General features: G+C 33.4%; 1 protein-coding gene across 5 annotated transcripts in view; it reads left to right on the top strand.

Moving 5' to 3' along the window:
* Window positions 1–19416, top strand: part of CNOT2 (CCR4-NOT transcription complex subunit 2) — a gene marked incomplete at its 5' end in the record, with an annotated part of 63542 nt that overhangs the window by 13168 nt on the left and 30958 nt on the right. For 3 of the 5 annotated variants that reach the window (XM_080705240.1, XM_080705237.1, XM_080705236.1), the window contains 2 exons: window positions 8221–8343; window positions 15957–16023. In XM_080705240.1, coding sequence (XP_080561366.1) covers window positions 8221–8343; window positions 15957–16023 — 190 coding nt within the window. The remainder of the gene's footprint in view (window positions 1–8220; window positions 8344–15956; window positions 16024–19416) is intronic. The other 2 variants (XM_080705238.1, XM_080705239.1) reach the window with 2 other exon arrangements.

Raw genomic sequence — 19416 nt, 5'->3', positions numbered from 1 at the left:
CCGGATCAAAATCAAAATTATTCAGGGCATGTATAAGCATTTTAGTAAGAATATTCAGAGAACTTGTAGAATTTTGATGTACATATTAAGTAATATGATGTACATGGTTTGGGGGAATATCATCTAAATCAACCAGCTTTAGCCAGATTTCAGTTTTGGATTAGGAAGAGTGATTTTTTTTTTTTCATCTGTCCTCTCATTCTCTCAAACACAGGGGACCCCAATTTTTGAAATGAGACCTCCAGAAATACATATTTCTGTAATTTTTGAAAAGGGCTCTGCCTGGATACTTAGTACCCTCCAGAGTCACTACTGTGGAACTGTTAATATAGGCCCTTGTTTTCTTATAAAGATCATTTCCAACCAGAGTCATGTTTTCTATGCATCTATCTGTTAATTGCTTTCAGTATTCACTAACACTTCATTGCTTATTTACTGGGCATTCTGCATTTTCTAAAATTATGAGATGAGTTGCTTTTATTTCTATGCTGTCAATTTGATTTGATAAATTAAAAATTCTAGATTTTAAAATTTCTTAAATTCCTACAATCCCCCCCCCCCGCCGCCTTTTTTTTTTTTTTTTTTTTTTTTTATGGTGCTGAGGATTGAACCCAGGAACATGCTACCTCCGAGCTACATCCTCAGCTCTTTATTTTATATTTTGAAAGTCTTGCTAGGTTGCTGGTAGTCGTGTGTGTGTGTGTGTGTGTGTGTGTGTGTGTGTGTCTGTCTGTCTGTCTGTCTGTCTGTCTCTCTCACTGGGGATTGAACCCAGACATTCTATCTCAGATATACACCTGATTTTTATTTTGAAATAGTCTTGCTAGGTTGATGAGAATCTCACTATTTGCTGATGTTGTCCTCCAACGTGAGATCCTCCTGAAGTCCATTCTAAGCAGATTCATGAGCTATTTGTTATACATTCGTCATGTTAGAAATAATCAAACCCCACAGTATTCTAGAACTAGGAGAATTTGAGTAATATCTTTCTTATATGAAAAGCGATGCCATTTATTCTTTTCCTAAATAGATTTCCAAGTTCAAGATTATGGTTGTCTGAGGAGCTATAATTTTTTTTTTGTTGTTGTTCCAAGTGTGTGCCTTTTTCTTCTCTTTATAACTCTGTTTCTTTTTTTTTCCTTCTTAGTGTTTTTCAGGAATTAAATAAAATTAGAATTTCTTATAATAGCTGTGAATCCGGATAGGCAGCTCAAAATTCTATAAAAATGCTGCTAAAACAAAAATTACTTGGATTATAGTATTTCCAGGTTGTAGCAAAATCATATTTGGTACAGGCAACAGGCAAATTCTAATTTCACAAAATTTTGGTAGTCTCTTAGTGGGATTTGACCTAGTCTGTTTTCATTCTAAAGCAGAGGTTTCCAAAATTCCTTTGTTTACCGGCCTTTTTCAAAAACAAACAAACAAAACTCTCCACCCCCTCCCTGAAATCTGTCCTCTTTAAAATTAACAGAAAGATACAGCCACTAATTTTTGTTTTTATGTATCTATAGTTTATACTCTCGGGCCTACTTTGGGAACCTATGCTTTACAGGGCAGTTATGAAAATATTAGATTGTGTCCACATATTATGGCTTCTCCTGATTAGTTTCAAATGTTAATTGACTACTTCTTGATTAGTTTCTATCTACTTTGAGTAATACAGAAGAGAACTGTGCAGATATGTTTATGCAGTGTTTGTTGATATTGAATATGGGAGAAAAAGTAAGAAATTAGATTCTGTATTACCAATCAAATTACTTAAATCTCCATTAGGAAAACAGTAAAAAGGAATATTTTTTTCCCTCTCTTAGGTCCTGTCTGACCTGCAGTAGTTAGCACTCTATCCTTTATAATATAAAATGAGTGCAAACTAAGCTCAGTGTGAAAATTTGGTGGCTATGAAATAGTGAAAATTCTTAATACAGATGTTTTTAGTGTGGGATAAGTGACTTTATGATGAGACTTTTGTTAGCAGTAAAACTCCTTCTTACGTTAGAGAAGCCATAAGAAAAAAGTTGCTATTGGTGATTGTTCTCTTTTCAATCCAGTTTCTAGACATATCCTACAAATTTGATGCTACAGTGTCTACATTACTAGCTTTATAATGAAATTTAGATATTTGTTATCCTTTCTCCTTGAAGAATTAAATTATGCTCACTATATTTAGAAAGTCTTTAAAAATATTAGTTTATGGGGTTGGGGATTTGGCTCAGTGGCAGAGTGCTTGCCTAGCACACGCAAAGCTCTGGGTTCGATCCTTGGCCCCATAAAAAAACAATCGAAAAAAGTATTAAAAAATACAAAATCAAAGTAGAAAATCCAAAAAAATCCAAGGAAAAAATGTTAGTTTATTTGGAATGTGGAATAACTTACATTTAAATTTTTCTATTTTTATTTACCTGAAGCTGCCCTCTTTGGATAATTCACTTATTTTTTGTGGGGCTTTGTGCATTGTGTGCATCAAAAAGCACCTAAAAGCATATGCTCTGCCACTGAGCTATACTCTCAGCCAATGATTACTTTTTAATTGATGTAATACTATTTTTCTTTTTAAGCATAAATTTATTTTTAAACTGACTTTCTCTAAACTAGATATGCTACAATTTGCAGAGACTGACTTTTGTCTCACATATTGATAGTCACTTTACTCTCTTTGTGCTAATGTGATCTTTTTGATACACACAAATATTTGATAGTGGAAGACCAAACATAACTTATCACAAAATAAGGACCTCATTTTATTTATTGTTTATTTATTGCCCTTAACTGCTTTTACCTTTAGAGTTCAGGAAGAAAACACATTAAACTGTTTAAATTGTATGTTTGGTTAAAAAGGGGGAGTCTAGCTGATTTCTGGGACAAAAACTCATCTATATACTTACCAGATATAAAACAGGTTATATATCTTGGTCCTCAGTTTTCTCATTTACAAAATAGGGATAGTAATTGTTCTTACTTTCATAGCATTATCATGATGATTACATAAATATATTTTAAAGCATTTAGAATATTGCCTGGCATGTGACCAATGGAGGTAAATTTTATTATTGTATAATTATAAAGTATTTTCAATGACTGTGAAACAGGAGTTCTTAGTATGCAAGTTTCAAAGAAGAATGAGAGACAGGGCATTTTAAGTAGTGGTATCCACATATGCAAAGACCCTGAGGTTGAAATAAATTTATATTGGAGTGGCTGAAGGTATGTGGCTAGAGTTTAGTGTTGTCAGGTGACGTGCAAAGTGAAGTTCAGAGAGATTACATACTGCCTCATAAGGCTTTATTGTTTTGGTAAATTTTGACCAACTAAGCCAGGTGTGGTGGCGCACACTTGTGATCCCAGCATTTGGGAGGCTGAGACCGGAGGATCGCGGTTCGCGGACAGCCTCAGCTACTCAGTGAGGCCCTCTGTAACTCAGTGAGACCCGGTTTCAAAACAAAGAATAAAAAAATAGGACAGGGGGTGTAGCTTGGAGGTAGAATGCCCCTGGGTTTCATCCCCAGACCCGCAAAAAAAAATTTTTTTTTGACCAGCTAACCTATGAAAATAAATTTTTATTTAACACATTACCTTAAATGATGTGGGAAAGTAGATTTAAGGGAAATAAAGAGTAGACTAATAAAGACCTATTTGAAGTCTGTGGGAACTCCTTGTACTAGTAAATGACAGTTGAGATGGAAAGATAATGGTGATAGGAATAATTTCAGTAAATATTTAGAATTTGATCTTGGGTTAATTGTTGAAGAAGACAGGTTGTAGGAAAGTCTTAGTTTTTCATCTAGGTTTTTGCGTTTGTTTCTCTGCCCATACTCTTGCCTCTTAACCTAGCACTGAAGGTGCTCCCTACTCTTCCTCATTTAATACTTCCTTCCAAGCACCCTTTGCTTTGCCACATTGAAGGGCTTACTGTTTCCTGGACTTTCTTTTACTTCAGATCCCTTGCATGTGCTTTCTCCTATTCCAAAGTTTGCCCCTCCCTACTACTTTTTCACTTCTTTCTTCACATATCAAGGATTTTCTAAACATTACTTTTTTATATAATACAAACTTTCTCCCTGTTTTTCTCAGTAAGATGTTTCCTTATTTGGGTTCTCAAAGGATTTAACACAATTTTTCATTTTATAATTGTTCATTTTCAGGTTTGTCTCTTATCTAGACTTTGAGCTTGTTCAAAACTAGAGCTGTTATTCTTTCAGCCTAAGGTATAGTCAGAATGTGAAAGCTACTCTGAAAAAGGATACAACTTGATGAATGTATGGAACACAGAAGTAACTCAGCAAATCAGTTTAAACAATATTACCAGCCTACTTAATTAAATTGTACTTTCCAAGTAGACATGTTTAGTAGCACTTAAAAATATGCTGCTGAACCTGGAGTTAAGACTGGAGAAAGATTTTGAAATCAACCAATATTTGCTGCCAGGAAAGGACACGCTACCATTTGATGTGTTTCTAGGTTATAGAATTCAGTACCCAGTCCAGCATTTACTAACATACTAGATAAGTAAGGTTTCAGACAAAGTTCTTCTGCAGAGGCTTTGCTAAAGAATATTTGTGTTAAATATTGTCCTTCCTTGGATACAGTCTCAGTTTGTTTTTCATCCTGTGCTATTTTTTGTTATATATACACATAGTTATTATCATGTTACATTTATAAAGAATCCTAGTATATTTCCTTTATCATTCTAAAAGCTCTAGACCTTTTATCTCTCATTTCTTCTGTTTCTGCATCAGGGCCACTTTACCAGCCTCCTCTGTTGATTAGATAATCTCAAATTTGAGGTTTTGTGAATTGTTTTTCTGTGATTAATGTGCATTGGGCTTTGAAATACTATATACGAGTGTTGATAATATTATACCTTAGGAATTCATAGCCAATACAAACTATATATTGAAGGAGTATACTGGAAAAATTTTGCCAACCTAGTGCTTCCAGTTTTCTTTTTATAATAATTATCTCTCTGCTACTTTCAAAGGCCAACTCTTTTGGGGAAGTAAGGCTGGCAAGAGAGTATTCTTGTAAGCTAACTTGTTTATGTACTTTTTAGAATATACTACATAATTGTGCAATCAAAGGAAGGATAAAATGTCTCAAATGTTTTAGATCTATATTTTTAAAAAGTTAGGAGACATTTGGCATAATCAGTTACCATTTTTTCTTGGGGAAACCTTAATGTAATGGGCTTCTCTTCCTCCTATAATCAGGTCTGAGAGTTAGGAGAAGTTGGCCTGTTGACAAAGTAGACATAAGTCCTTGATAGACTAATTAAAAACTGTCAAATGGCACATACCAAAGATTCTAAAAAAAATTCATATTTAATGTAAGAGGAAGTAATGATTTAATTTTAACTCATTTATCACATTAACTTCAATATACATGGAACAACCAGTAATTTTGATGTAGTATTGACATTTTCTTGAAATCAATAGAAACTGATTTCTAAGAAACCTAACTTTATTCTTTTCCAGGCTGAAAATGTGAGTACCATACCCTTTTATATGCCATATTCATTTATCCCATCATTCATATTAGCTTGCATTCTTCAAATCTTTTGTCCGGCTACTTCTCACCACCTCTCTAATGTAGTCCAGGCTATCTTCATCTGTCACTGCCCCCCCCCTTTTTTTCTTGGTGGTACTGGGGTTCCTGGAAGCCCTTCTACCTCCGGGCTACACTCCCAGACCTATTTTTTATATTTTTATTTGGAAACAGGGTCTCTTAAGCCAGCATGGCTGGCTTCGAACCTGCGTGATCCTCCTATCTCCGCCTCCCAAGCGCGGGGATTACAAGTGTATGCCACCACGCCCAGCCTCCTAGCCCATTTTCATGTGTCATTTCTCATTTCCTCCTTAGGCTTTCCTCATGGTGTATCTAGAGTCTTTTTAAAAATACATGCTGGATTCTGTTATTCTTAAATATCTCTCAGATAATTCTCATCTCACACAGAATAAAATCTAAAGTCCCTCAGACCTTCAAGATACTGCATGATCTGGCCCTCCCCAGCATCTCTGACTTAAATTCCTACCATTCACCATGACTAAGTTCATGGTGCTTGAGTCATACCACTAAGGATCTTGCTGCTCCCCTCTGAACTGACTGCTCTTGCTACAAGCATTTGCCTGGTTACTATTTTGATTGTTTTCTTTCCAGTTTCACCATTCCTGGCTGTTATGAAATATCTTCCTATTCTGTTTCATTGCTCTGTGCAACATAGATCAGAATTCTTTATCTCATCCCAGCACCTATCTCATCTGGGGCTCACATTTGAGGAACAAAGCATTCTTTTATTATCATTCACTTTTGCTCATATCATATAAGAGTAATTAGTATTTCCACTTATATGTAATTTCCGTGATGAAGCACCAAACCTGATTTCTCCTGTTTCTTCTTTTTTCTCTCTCTCTCTTTTAACCCTACCCCCGCTCCTGAGTCTTGAAAAAGTCTAATATTTATGGAAGAGGAACGTGTCTGCATTTTCCTTTTTTTGAGGCATTTTATCCTGCATGGTATAAAGCATGTAGTTTCTTATATAGTTAGTTTTAGAATTGTAGGAGACTAAAATTGATCATAATGATAAATGTTACATGAACATTGTCAAAATAACTTACTTTGTAGCCATTTAAGTATGTTTGTAAAGTTTAATGACAAATGCCATGGTATTCACTTGAAATTTTATTGAATTGTGTACATTTTATGCCATTATTCTGTTTATTCTTAGAATTCAAACTCATAGTAAAAGTCTTATAAAGAGAATTAAATGTATTCTTAACCTTTGCCAAACTTAAATCTCATGGATTGAGTCTTAATTTGCAAACTATAGAATGATTTTTTTTTTTGCCACTGTTTCTTTTCTGAAATTAAACTCAATAAAGAACACCTCCCCTCTCATCTCCATTGGGAAGTATTTAGGAGGTTGATAGAAGGCATGTGAGATTGTAGTCTGAAATTTTATCTAAAATTATACAATAGGTATCATAAATTTCACCAGGAAAAATCCACTGCCCAAAGAAGATTAAGTACCTATGTTCTAATGAAGTTAAGGGACCCCATTTCATATCTAAAGAGAGTCATAGTCCAAAAACATATAGCAAAGCAATAGCTAGCTAAGCTGTCCTTAGACTGTTGTTTAATCTACCTGAATAGCTTTTTCTTAGTCCTCATTAGGAAATATAAATAATTGAGTTTCTAGAAATTTATAGGGAACTTAAGAAATAAAGCAGTTATTAAATGGTATGGGTGGTTTTGACAAAGTTGCACATAAAATTTGGAATTTGTAGTGTATAACATGTCAGTTCACCATGTGTATTGGTAAATAGTGATGATTTTGAAATTAGAAATTGCTTCTTATTTGGAATTGAAAAAACTAATCATAATGAGTATCCAAGACATACCAAATTTGACATGAGTTTCCCTTCAATTATGTACTTGTGAAGAGATGTAGTTACCTTGAATTCAGGTCTCTACAAAGTTTCTATTACTGGCATTGTGATTTATTTTTAACTTTAGAGTACTGTCAAGGAGAAGACACATTAACCTTAATTTACCTCAGTAAAGTGATAGTTTTGGAAACTTTATAAAAGTCATCTTACAAAAATAAGAACAAATAAAAAATAGCACAGATTTTAGTAGTTTTGGTGTGGACTCAAAATCATTAGTGTTAAATAATGTAAAGACTAAAAACAAGAGTAAGAAGTAAAAACTGAGTTTATAAATTTTTGTCAGTATAATGAATGAAAAATTGACCTCCTGTGCCACTACTATATGCTAATTCAAGAAATGCTGTTTTGCAAAAGACTTAGATTGTAGGGAAACATACTCTAGATATTTTTTTAAAGTAGGAATAGTGATAACAGACACACTAATGTCAAAAGATGCATGTAAAAATTTCAAATGATGGAACCTAAACTTTCTCAAATAGATATAAGGGAAAATAATTTGGGGGTTAGTTTTTAAGTGATATTTTGTTCCTTAAAAGAACTGTTACATAAGACAGACTTTCCGGTCTCCTTTTAGGGCCTAGAAATAAACATCTAATGCTATATTATAGTAGTTAGATTTATGACTTTTTAAAAAATCATGAACCCCATTAGTCCTTAGTTGATCTGTATCTTATGTCTTAGCAGTGTTCCCTTTATTTTCTGTTTTCCACATAGGAATAAGCTTAAGCTGGACATATTTCAAAATATTACTCTTAATAAAAGTAATATTTTTGTTTAGGTGACAAACAGCATGTTTGGTGCTTCAAGAAAGAAGTTTGTAGAGGGGGTCGACAGTGACTACCATGATGAAAACATGTACTACAGCCAGTCTTCTATGTTCCCACATCGGTCAGAAAAAGATGTAAGTTACTAAGTTGTGTTGGGTTTATTCAGCAAACCTGTCTGCTTTAGGATTCCTGAAAAGCAGTAAATGAGCTGCATGTTATTGGGTGGTAGAGTGGCTGTACGTTAGGCATAATGCTAGGCCTTGGGAATACAAAAGAAGAATCTTTAATTTTGATGGCAAGCATAATGTCCTGTAATTTTTTTTGAATTGGGACATGATCATACTGTGATAGAAAGTCCTTTTTGCGTATTTAAATAGGAAGTAACTTTTTAAAAATAGTTGCACATGTAGAGAACAGATCACACAGATTTAAAGATAACAATAGCAAGCTTCTGTGTAACTTTTTCCTTAATCATTTAATTTTCTGGCATATAATCCTAGAACTCAGGTAGAGTATATACTCTTTCTCTCTTCAGCTATAGGAGTACCACAATAGCAAAGTGTATGAAAAATTATACTGAGAATATGGTATTTTTATAGAGGTGTAATCCCCTTTGGTATAAAAGGGTCAAATCATAATTAACAGCTTTATAAAATTAAAACAAATAAAGCCAGGCATGGTGGCCCACACTTGTAATCCCAGCATTCAGGAGGCTGATACCGGAGGATCGTGGTTCACGGACAGCCTCAGCTGCTTAGTGAGGCCCTCTGAAACTTAGTGAGACCCTGTTTAAAAATAAAAAAGAATAAAATAGCCGGGCGTGGTGGTGCACACTTGTAATCCCCGGGAATGTAGCTCGGAGGTCAAATGCCCCTGGGTTCCATCCCCAAACCTGTAAAACAAACAAACAAACAAAAAAGTTCAGTTCAAATTCTGTTAGGCTACACTTTATATTTTATATACTGGTAGTCAAATCAATTGCTTTCTTAGGGCCTACTTGGGATTGAACCCAGAGGCATTCTACTTCCAAGCTGCACCCTAGCTCTTTTTAGTTTTTGTTTTTGAAACAAGGTCTTGTTGCAGATGGTGGCCTTGAACCTGTGATCCTCCTGTCTCAGCCTCTCAAGTACTGGGATTATAGGCATGTAGCACCATGCCCAGCCATTCCTATACTTTTTACCTACAAACCTTTACATATTTGCTATTGCTAATTTCCCTATTTCCCTTTCTATGTAATAGTTTCCTTCTAGCTATTAACCTAATAAGATTTTTTTACCGATTTAAAGTACTTGTAGTTTTTAAGGTATATAACAAATGGCCTAATTTTTTTTTCCTTTTTTTTTTTCTTTTCTTTTTTTTTTTTTTTGTGGCACTGGAGTTTAAACTAGAGGCCTTCTACCTGTGAGATAAACCCTCGGCCCTATTTTATTTTTTTACTTTGAAACAGGATCGATCTCATCAAATTATAGAGGACCTCACTAATCTTTTCTCAGTACTGGGATTACAAGAGTGTGCCACCATGCTTGGCCTCATTTTTCTTTAAAGTTGATTATTAATAAACCATTTCCTGTGTCCTTTTAGAATTCATTGGCTTGAATTGGTCAATTGGCTAGACTAGGACTAAAATTTTAGTTTATTATTTCACTCCTTTCCCCTTTAAAAATTTGTCATTTTGAAAACAAACCATCAATTGCTTTTTTAGGGCTCTTATCAAATTATCTGTGTGTGTGTGTGTGTGTGTGTGGTGTCTTTTTTAAAAATGAGTGCACTTTAGTAGTAGCGTATAGGAGAATGTCATCTAATTTTGTTATGTGTGTGGTGTCTTTTTTAATGAGTGCGTACTTTAGTAGCATATGGAAGAATGTCATCTAATTTTGTTACCTTTACTTGCCCCTATTTGCTGTAAAGTATATTTGAATTATTACTTACACATATGCCTGTTTTTTTGTTGTTGGGTTTTTTTGTTTGTTTGTTTTTGTTTTTGTTGGTACTGGGTTTGGAACCCTTCTACCTCCAGGCTACACTCCCAGACCCATTTTTTTTTTTTTTATTTGGAAACCAGGTCTCTTGAGCCAGCTAGGCTGGCTTCGAACCTGCGAGATCCTCCTGTCTCTACCTCCCAAACGTGGGGATTACAAGCGTGTGCCACCACACCTGGCTATATGCCTGTGTTTAATTGTTGACTTTGTAGATAAAAGATAGAGATGTATGTTTGATAGTATCATTACAAAACTAACACTGTATATTACTGTGATGGTAAAATTAGACTTGAAAATAGAAAAAGAGTCATGAAATATTCTGGAAGGCTAAAAAACATTTATTTTAATCCACTAAATCCCAGATTTTTATTTTGTAAACATACACATATTCAGATATTATTTCAAAGTTATCGTAGTGGTATATTTGTTGTTCAAATTTAGTTTTTATATCTGGAATGATGGGACAAAATGGGGCCAATTTGGCAGATATGAAGCTTTCATACTGAAATCTGAAATAGTGCACGTGTAGAAAATCAGTGATAAGCCAGGGGCAGTGTGGCACCATACTCCCAGCATTTGAGGGAGTAAGACAGCAGGATTGCAAGTTCAAGGCCATTTTCAATTTTGTGAGACCCTGTTTCAAAATGAAAAAGGATGAATAACAAAAGTTTCTTCTAGAAAGCCACAATAGTATAAATCATCCGAGTTTTTAAATCAGAATTAATAAACACTGACAACCACATTCACATGTTGGTTATCATTTTAAAATAGTTGATTGCCATAGAAATGACACAGAATGATTTCTTCCATAAAACTTTTTTTTTAACTTAATATGGTGTTGTGAGCTCCAGATTAAGAACTTGTACTCTAAAGCACTCTACATACATGTTTAAATACTGACTTTACCTTTTAGCAAGTTCTTCAAGCCTCAGTTTCCTGATCTGTAAAATGCTGATAATAATGTAGCATCTACCTCATAAATTGCTACTGTTGCTGTTACTTTTTCTTATCACAAAACACAGGGTAACTACAAATTTTAGTGAGTATAGATGGGGAGAAGAAAAAAAAAAAACAACTCAATCTTAAAATTTATGCTAGAATTTTTATTCTTATGTTTTGAACGTCTTCATTAAAAAGCTTTTGATTATTTGAACTTCTGGAGCATATTGTCATATTGTTCACCAGAAATTTTGTGCTGATTTTTATTTTCATCATCACTCTCCATAGGCTCAAGAATACCAGTTACTATTTAAATCTTTAGAAAAATTAAATTTATTGTTTTAATGTTTATGTATTAAAATAATTGCTGATTTTACACACACACACACACACACACACACACACACACACACACACACACATATATCTTTCCTGTATAGATGTTGGCCACTTGTATTTTCTTCCTTTGTGGATTACCTATTTTCATTTTATTTTTTATTTCTTTGTTGAGGTGATAAGTTTTCTCAGTATTCTCCATATATTAAGGCTAATAACCTCTTATTATAAACAAAAATGTTTTATCATTTTCAATTTATAATATATAAATGTTAACTGATTTTTACTAAATGATTCAGTCTTATTTAATTTTCTTTTAAAAATGTTTTTATTGGTCCATCTTAATGGGGTGCAAGATGATGGAGACATACATGCACACATCACCCAGTTAGCCCTTACCCAGTTCCCACCCCTAATTTTCTTTTTTTAATTAAATTTTTACCTGATACACAAAAGCATAAAAATCATACATATTCATGGGATGCCATACATAGTTTGTTTTCAAAAACATACTAAGAACTTTCCAAGATTTTCTAATAGTACTTTTTGCTTTATTCTTTACCTTTAGTTTATGTCCTTTAGAAATGTATTTTGGTGTAAGATGTGAATTGTAAGATATCAGATTATTTTTTTCTCCAGTGGTTATCCAGTTGTCCAACATCCTTTTGCTTTATGTCATAAATCAGAAAACTTACTTTCTCTCTCTCTCTTTTTTCTTTTCTTTTTTTTTGGGGGGGGGTACTGGGGATGGTACCTAGGGGCATTCTACCACTAAGCTACATCCCCAGCCCTATTTTTTATTCTTTATTTTGAAACAGCATCTCACTGAGTTACTAAGTAGTAGCTGAGCTGTCTGCGAACCATAATTCTCCTGTCTCAAAATGCTGTCAGCATTCTGTCTCACAATGCTGGGATTACAAGCTTGTGCCACCACACCCTGCTGAAAACTTTCTCTTGTTAGACCAGATTGTAAATAGGCTTTATGGATTATGAAATAAAATTCTGTGAACCACATTCTTCCTGTCTCAGCCTCCCAAATGCTGTGATTACAAGTGTAAGCTACAATGCCTGCATAAATGATCCTTTTTTCAATTTTAAAATCTTCTTGAGATTCTGTCTAGATCTAGAATTTTGTGTGTGTGCACATCTGCTTGCACATGCTTTCTTCTTCGTCTCTTTTTCTTTGTGTACTTAAAATATGGTCAAAATTGTAATTTTTATTTTTTCCCTTTGAGTAGTAATCATAGGTTCTATGTTATCACCATACTTTTGACTTTATTGTATATTGAGATTTTTAAAAGATCAATTTGAAAACCCAAAATTATTTTATTTAAAATTTTTTGTCAGAATTTTTATTTAGCAAAATTTTCTTGTGTTTTCAAGTTCCAATAAAATAGCTTTTTGACCCAACCATTTTTCATATTCATTAAAATAAATTTCACGAGTGGGGATATTTTTATGGGAGTAATTTTGAGCAGTGGTCACTGTTAGGAAGAAAGTAAAAGACTTTAATATTTCTGAGTTGTGTTATGAAGAGCTGGCAGGAGTTAAATTTGCCTTTTACTAAATTTTCAAATACACTTTTTTTTTTTTTGGTGGTGGTGGTACTGGTACTAGGGATGGAACCCTTCTCCGGGCTTCACTCCCAGACCTATTTTATATTTTTTTATTTGGAAACAGGGTCTCTTAAGCCAGCAAGGCTTGCTTCGAACCTGCGCGATCCTCCTGTCTCCACCTCCCAGGTGTGGGGATTACAAGCATGCGCCACCATGCCCGGCCAAATACACATTTTTTAAAACAACATATTAGGTTGTTTCATTGGTCATAAATTTCATATGTACCTGTTAGCAAAAATACTTTTCCAAATAGGTTGAGGTAATTTTCCAAATGTAGTTCGAAGGGGCTCTTTGATAGATCTGGAAAATAACTACAATCATCATACTATTTCTTCTTGTTGCTTCTAGGTTTTTATTTTCTTGTTTGACTATAGTGTATATTGTGTATTTCTTGAGGGTTATGATAGACATAATTATTATAATTTAAATTTGAAACAGGATAATTTGTTGTGTTCATAATCCTGATAATGTGGCCATCTTTTTTCTACATTTTTCCCTTTTGTTTACTTTTTGTACTTTTATTGATGCACTGTAGTCTCACAGTGGAGTTCAAAGTGAGTCACCTTTAATCATTAACATTCAGCATTTAAAAATAAATACAAGTTTTCTGTAGTCTTTTTTTTTTTTTTTTGGTGGTACTGGGGTTCCTGGAAACCCTTCTACCTCCGGGCTATACTCCAAGACACTTATTTTTATACTTTTATTTTTATTTGGAAACAGGGTATCTTAAGCCAGCATGGCTGGCTACAAACCTGCGCGATTTGCGCGATCCTCCTGTCTCCGCCTCCCAAGCGCGGGGATTACAAGCGTGCGCCACCACGCCCGGCGTCTGTAGTCTTTTAATAGCAGTCATTACTCTGTCAGGGTACATTTCCTGTGTATTTTCTTTACTCTCATAAATAGTATTTCTGTCCCTTTCACATTTCTTTATTCCTTCCATTTTAATACTGATTTGTTTCAGGAAATATTTCAGAAATTAAAATTATGTATCATTAGAAAGAGGTTTATGAAAAAGTACATATCTTCACTTTTGATACATTATAAGGCAGTAATTTCAACATGTTTCTATAGGTAACTTAATGTTTATTTTACACGGATACTCTTAAATTTTATTTTGAATTTCATATGTCTGTAATGCACTTTTTACTGGCTTCATTTACTAGCAGAAGAGAAAATGATACTTAATATTGTGCCCTATGGCAAATGGATCACCATCCTACTCCTGGTCTCAAGTACTCCTGGCCCCAAGTATTTGGCCTTGGGAGCCACAGCTTCTCTACCTTCAAAACTATTGTTCCCCTCTCTATATTCTCACACCTTCTATGCTGAGAGGCTGATACCTGGGCACAGTTGTGCACTTAAAATTTTTGTGAGGAAAATAATATAAAATCTATATTTGTAAATTGCCATTGTTTAAATGTTTCTCCTCTAGGTTTTCTTAATTATGGTCAATATCAGCATGATTTTTTTCCCTGGAAACCCAAGATCAGCCTTTAATAGTTTTCTGTTTTATACTTTCTCTACTCACTCTCTCTGCTCTATACCCTAATTAGTTCCTTAAGACAGAAACTAGTTATTTTTATCATCAGTATGCCTTCTGTATAGTCTTCTGTTCCAGTTTGGTAATTCACCATTTCCATTACTATCCATTTCTGCTCTTAGAATTACCATTTCAGTGCATTTTTATTGTCTACTTCCTTGCTTTTATTGTTATCTTTTTTCTTTATTGCCACAGTTGGTAAACATCTTCATGAGACATTCAAGAAGACCCTTCATAGTTTGGCCCCAACATGCTCTTAAATATCTTCTACTAGGAATGAGCTTTATCCCCTTTCATGTAAACCCCATTATCTAGCTACTACTACTATCTTATTTTCTCTCATTCTGTGACTAAGCTTATACTCACCTTATATTCTTGGCCTGGGAGATCCCTCATTTGTACTCTTTTAAATGCCACTGCCCTACAATGTTTTATTGATACTTTACCCTTGTAAATAATTATCTTCCTCCAGTGATACTTTATATTTCCTTTAATATTTGTCACAGTATGTGTTATAATATATCTGTATAATTCATCTCTCTTTCCCCTCTAGATTTTAAGCCTTTGGATGATGCAGACCATGTCTTATTTAAAGTGTTTATTGGTTGCTTTAATATACACCTACACAGCTAGATTTTCAAGTACTCAAATACCTGTTTTGTTTCATAGCACTGTGACATACCTATTCTGAAAAAATGTAAAAATGAACATAGCATGTTCCATGAGTATGGTATACCATCAAAGAAAAAAAAAGACATTAATGCAGTCAATTTAAAGGCATTATACCAATATCATGAAATTCACATAATTCACTAACCATATAAGTAATATCCCATGTCTGTATTTTATATGTATTTTTACATCTTTTGCTCTTGTATCAGCAGCTCTTTCTTTGTATGGCTATGTGTTTTTAAGCTTCTCCCCGTTATTCATTTATATATCTATAAATAAGGAAACATTCTTATAAGTTTCTTACATAAATTTAATGTATCTAGGAATTAAGTATTTTCACTCATGCATTTATAGAGCTATCTGAGATAATATCTTGGTGTTTTTGTTAGCTCAGTTAGCCTATTTTTTAAGTGAAGTAATAGTGCTCATATGTTTTAGTTTAGTGTAACTTTAAAAAACTTTTAGTATTAAAAATGATTTCCATTTGCACAACCTAGTTTCATACAGTTGCTTTAAGAAACATGAGATTTGTTACATATATTTATGTGTATGAAAAATGAGAATATGAGTTAGATTTTTGCTTGTGGCATTTGATATACAAGATTGTAAAATGTAAATGCAGTGCTCGTGTTCTTTATGCTCTAATATAATTAATTTGTTTCTAGATGCTGGCATCACCATCTACATCAGGTCAGCTGTCTCAGTTTGGGGCAAGTTTATACGGGCAACAAAGTAAGAATTTTGTATTTATTCTGGGATATTTATTTAAAAAGAAAAAGAGCTACCACATAAAGAACAACTCATGCTGCCCATGTGGATATTATAGGGTTTAACATAAAAGATACTTAATTTTCAGAATTTATTTTACTTACATAGCAAAACATCATTATTTCAGACCTTACTAATTCTAAATTTTTTATTACTTGGACAATAGTATAGATGGAAATTTATTTTGACATCTTCTTTGTCTATATTTTCTCTGCGGTATTGTTGAACACTTTGCTAAGCAAACTAAAAAGTATTCCCTGTTTTTTCCATTAGGGGAAGTTAAAGGATATTTTTGTTTGGTGGGTTTAGTAGCTTGTTTTATTTGTGCCTTTTGGCCTGTTTATTATTATAAGCCCAATACTTAGCAGTAGTTTGTGAAATGTGTTTTGTTTAGTAAATGTTTCTTTTGCTTTAGTTCTTTCTGGTTATAGATTCTAGATTTTTTGACTCACAGTTTAGTTCATCTTTTCTTTATACAATATTTTGCTTGTTTAAAAGTATAAATACTTTAAAAGCGCTTAGCACAGTGCCTGGCGCATAGTAAGTGCTCAATAAATGTTAGCTATTATCGCATAAAAATTTTTATAAAACAAAATTATAAAATATCTTTGTTTTTTCAAATTAATTTTCCAAAATGTTACATATTAATATGATTTTTAACAATTTTGTTAATGTCAAAGGTCTATTGATTTCTTATTCCTGTTAATATCATCTCTGTAATGAAAGAGGGGAGTTAAAAGTGTTATAACTTCCTATCAAAGTTTATAAGATAATTGGGTAACTGGAAGAGATATCTGTTGACTATCTTAAACTAGCTTCAAATAAAAATTTATTATTTGACTTGAAACTCTCCCTGCATAAAGAGAAGCAAAGTTTTGATGTCAGAATAGCTTGTCATACCACTTTACCCTTCACATTGATTTTAAAGTTTAGTGACAGGATGAAACTTCTTTTGTATACAAATATTATTTCCCTCTAATTTTTCTATCTTTTGGTATTTTTTCTCATTTTTTTTTGCTACAAAACAAAATTTTGCTAATACAGAGTTAGTACACAGAATTTATCAACTCCTTATATTAGTTTTCCTTTAAACAAAAACATTTAAAAAGCATTATCTAAAAATATATTGCTTATTTATCCACAGATGTTTGTCCTCGCTATTGAAGCAATATTAATAGCTAGTAATGTGCTTTATTTATCCTATATTTAGTATGATTTCCAGCCTTCTCATAAGCCTTACCATAGAAAGAGTTAGCTATTTTAAAGCTGTCTTTTACTTCAGTAGAGCAACTACAAAGACCTTACTTTTCTGTCTTCACAAAGCCCACAGATGATCATTGTAAAGAGCAGATATATAATGGAGAAAAATACTTGAGAAACTAAAGCTTATAAAGGGAAATAGCAGTGATTATAATCAGCTATCTAAACTTTAAAAAAAACCTGATCTAAGTTTTTTAACCTGCAAATGTGAAATAGCAGTTGGATTTAAGATACAGAATGGATTTGGTTTGAAATACAGTAATATCTTTAATATGATAAACATCGACTTCAGATTTGTTTAAAGCATTGTGTTTTTTGCTAAGAACATAAAAAGAACAGTAAATGAGCAAATTTATTTTCCTTAGGAGTTATTTTTAAGGTGCTAGTTTTCAGATGAGATTGGGTGCATTCAGGGTGGTATGGCTATAGACAAGTTTCTAACTTTCAAAGAAGCTATATATAACAAGTGTTTCCTACTGGATTTCAATGTACTAAGTAGCAGTATTCCTATAACATTGGTGAAGCAACATTTTAAATATGTAGCTTACTCTTTTAGTATTTTAGGTATTGGTTTATTAGAACCAGAACCTTAAATCAACAGTTACTAAACTGTTTTGGGTCAGGGTGCAGTTATATTCCAGGATACAGATGGATGAGTACAACTTAGTGAAAAAAGACAGCTTAGTTCCAGTTTCTTTTATGAGAGACCTTAGAGAGCCAAGTAGGTCATAGAACTGGTAGGTAGTGTGAACAAACACTTTGTGAGACAGAAACCAAAGTTCCCATGTGGAACTTGAAAGTAAACATTTTCATAGTTTAAGAATGATAAAATTTGAGGGACTCACCTTAATGAAGGATGGAGAGATAAGAAATTAGAAGGTCAGAATAGATTTAATGATGTTAATTCTTATGTCAACTTATTGTTAATTGAACACTGAGATGTATAGAACTTAGAATTTTTTCTTCTTCCAAGTGCATTTAGTACCACCATTAACTATTCATATAGGCATGGTTCAGGTGGAATTTATGCCTTTCAAATATGAGGTCTGCTATCTGTATTCTTGATGGTTAGAAAACTTAGGGGAGGTAGAGAAGAAAGAGTACGCTCTCTAGAACTAAGACTGACTGATTTAACAAGGAAGGGAATTGCTCTTGGAATGGATAAGAATGCTCAAACCTATGTTTTACCACAATCAGGTGGAAGTGATTGTATAGTACATGTAGTACATGAAGTACCCAGAAAATACTGGACTCTGGGAGGTTGCATATCTCAGGTTCAAGTGTAGAATGATTGTATCCAAATGTGTGACTTGCCATTTAAAGGTTCATGTGAATACTCTTCACTAGGTAACTATAGAAACCTGTGAACAAACGGTTAAGTTTGTCTTTGAATGAGTGCATAAGATTGAAGGTATATCTTACAGGTTTAATGATCTGTGGGCTCTCTGGAAGTGTCTCCTAGATTGGAATGAACAAAGGATCAGGAATTAATTTATCCTGGATGTTAAATGCTTTGAAATTAAGTAATAGTATAGTGGGAGACCTTTTTTTTTTATGAATAGAGTTGAGAGCCTTGTCGGATTAGAGAAAAAGAAAACTACCATTTATTGAATCCCTCCTCTGTGAATATTATCTTAAAATCACCTAAGGTAACTAGCTATTTGGATGAGTCCATTATATTCATTTGTATCTGAATTCTCAAAAGAACCCAGGCCTCTCATTGGGAGAAGAAATAAATCATATTTTTCTGGGATATGAACTCCTGGCTTGACAGTGGTGTCATAGTTTCGTGTTTCCAACATGTACTTATATTTTGAAGAACTCCTCTGTGAAAGCTACTTGCATTGTGGAGAACCAGAACAAGATTGGAGTGATTCATAAGTGATGTTATTGGCAATTTGCTTCAGGATATTGTAGGACCATTTAACAGAAATTTATTACTGAACACTCTGGGAAGGTTTCTGTCAAACACAAGGCATTTTTATATGTATTATTATGCCTATGAAATATTTTGTAGAATGATATGGGCAGTATTGATTTGGGGCGAAGAGTGTAATAAACTTCAGTGGTATGCGAAAGCTCCAAAAAAGAAGTGGG

The sequence above is a fragment of the Muscardinus avellanarius genome (genome assembly GCF_963383645.1).
Source record: "Muscardinus avellanarius genome assembly, chromosome: 11".
NCBI classification, from domain to species: Eukaryota; Metazoa; Chordata; class Mammalia; order Rodentia; family Gliridae; genus Muscardinus; species Muscardinus avellanarius.
This window is presented reverse-complemented; position numbering and strand designations above follow the sequence as displayed.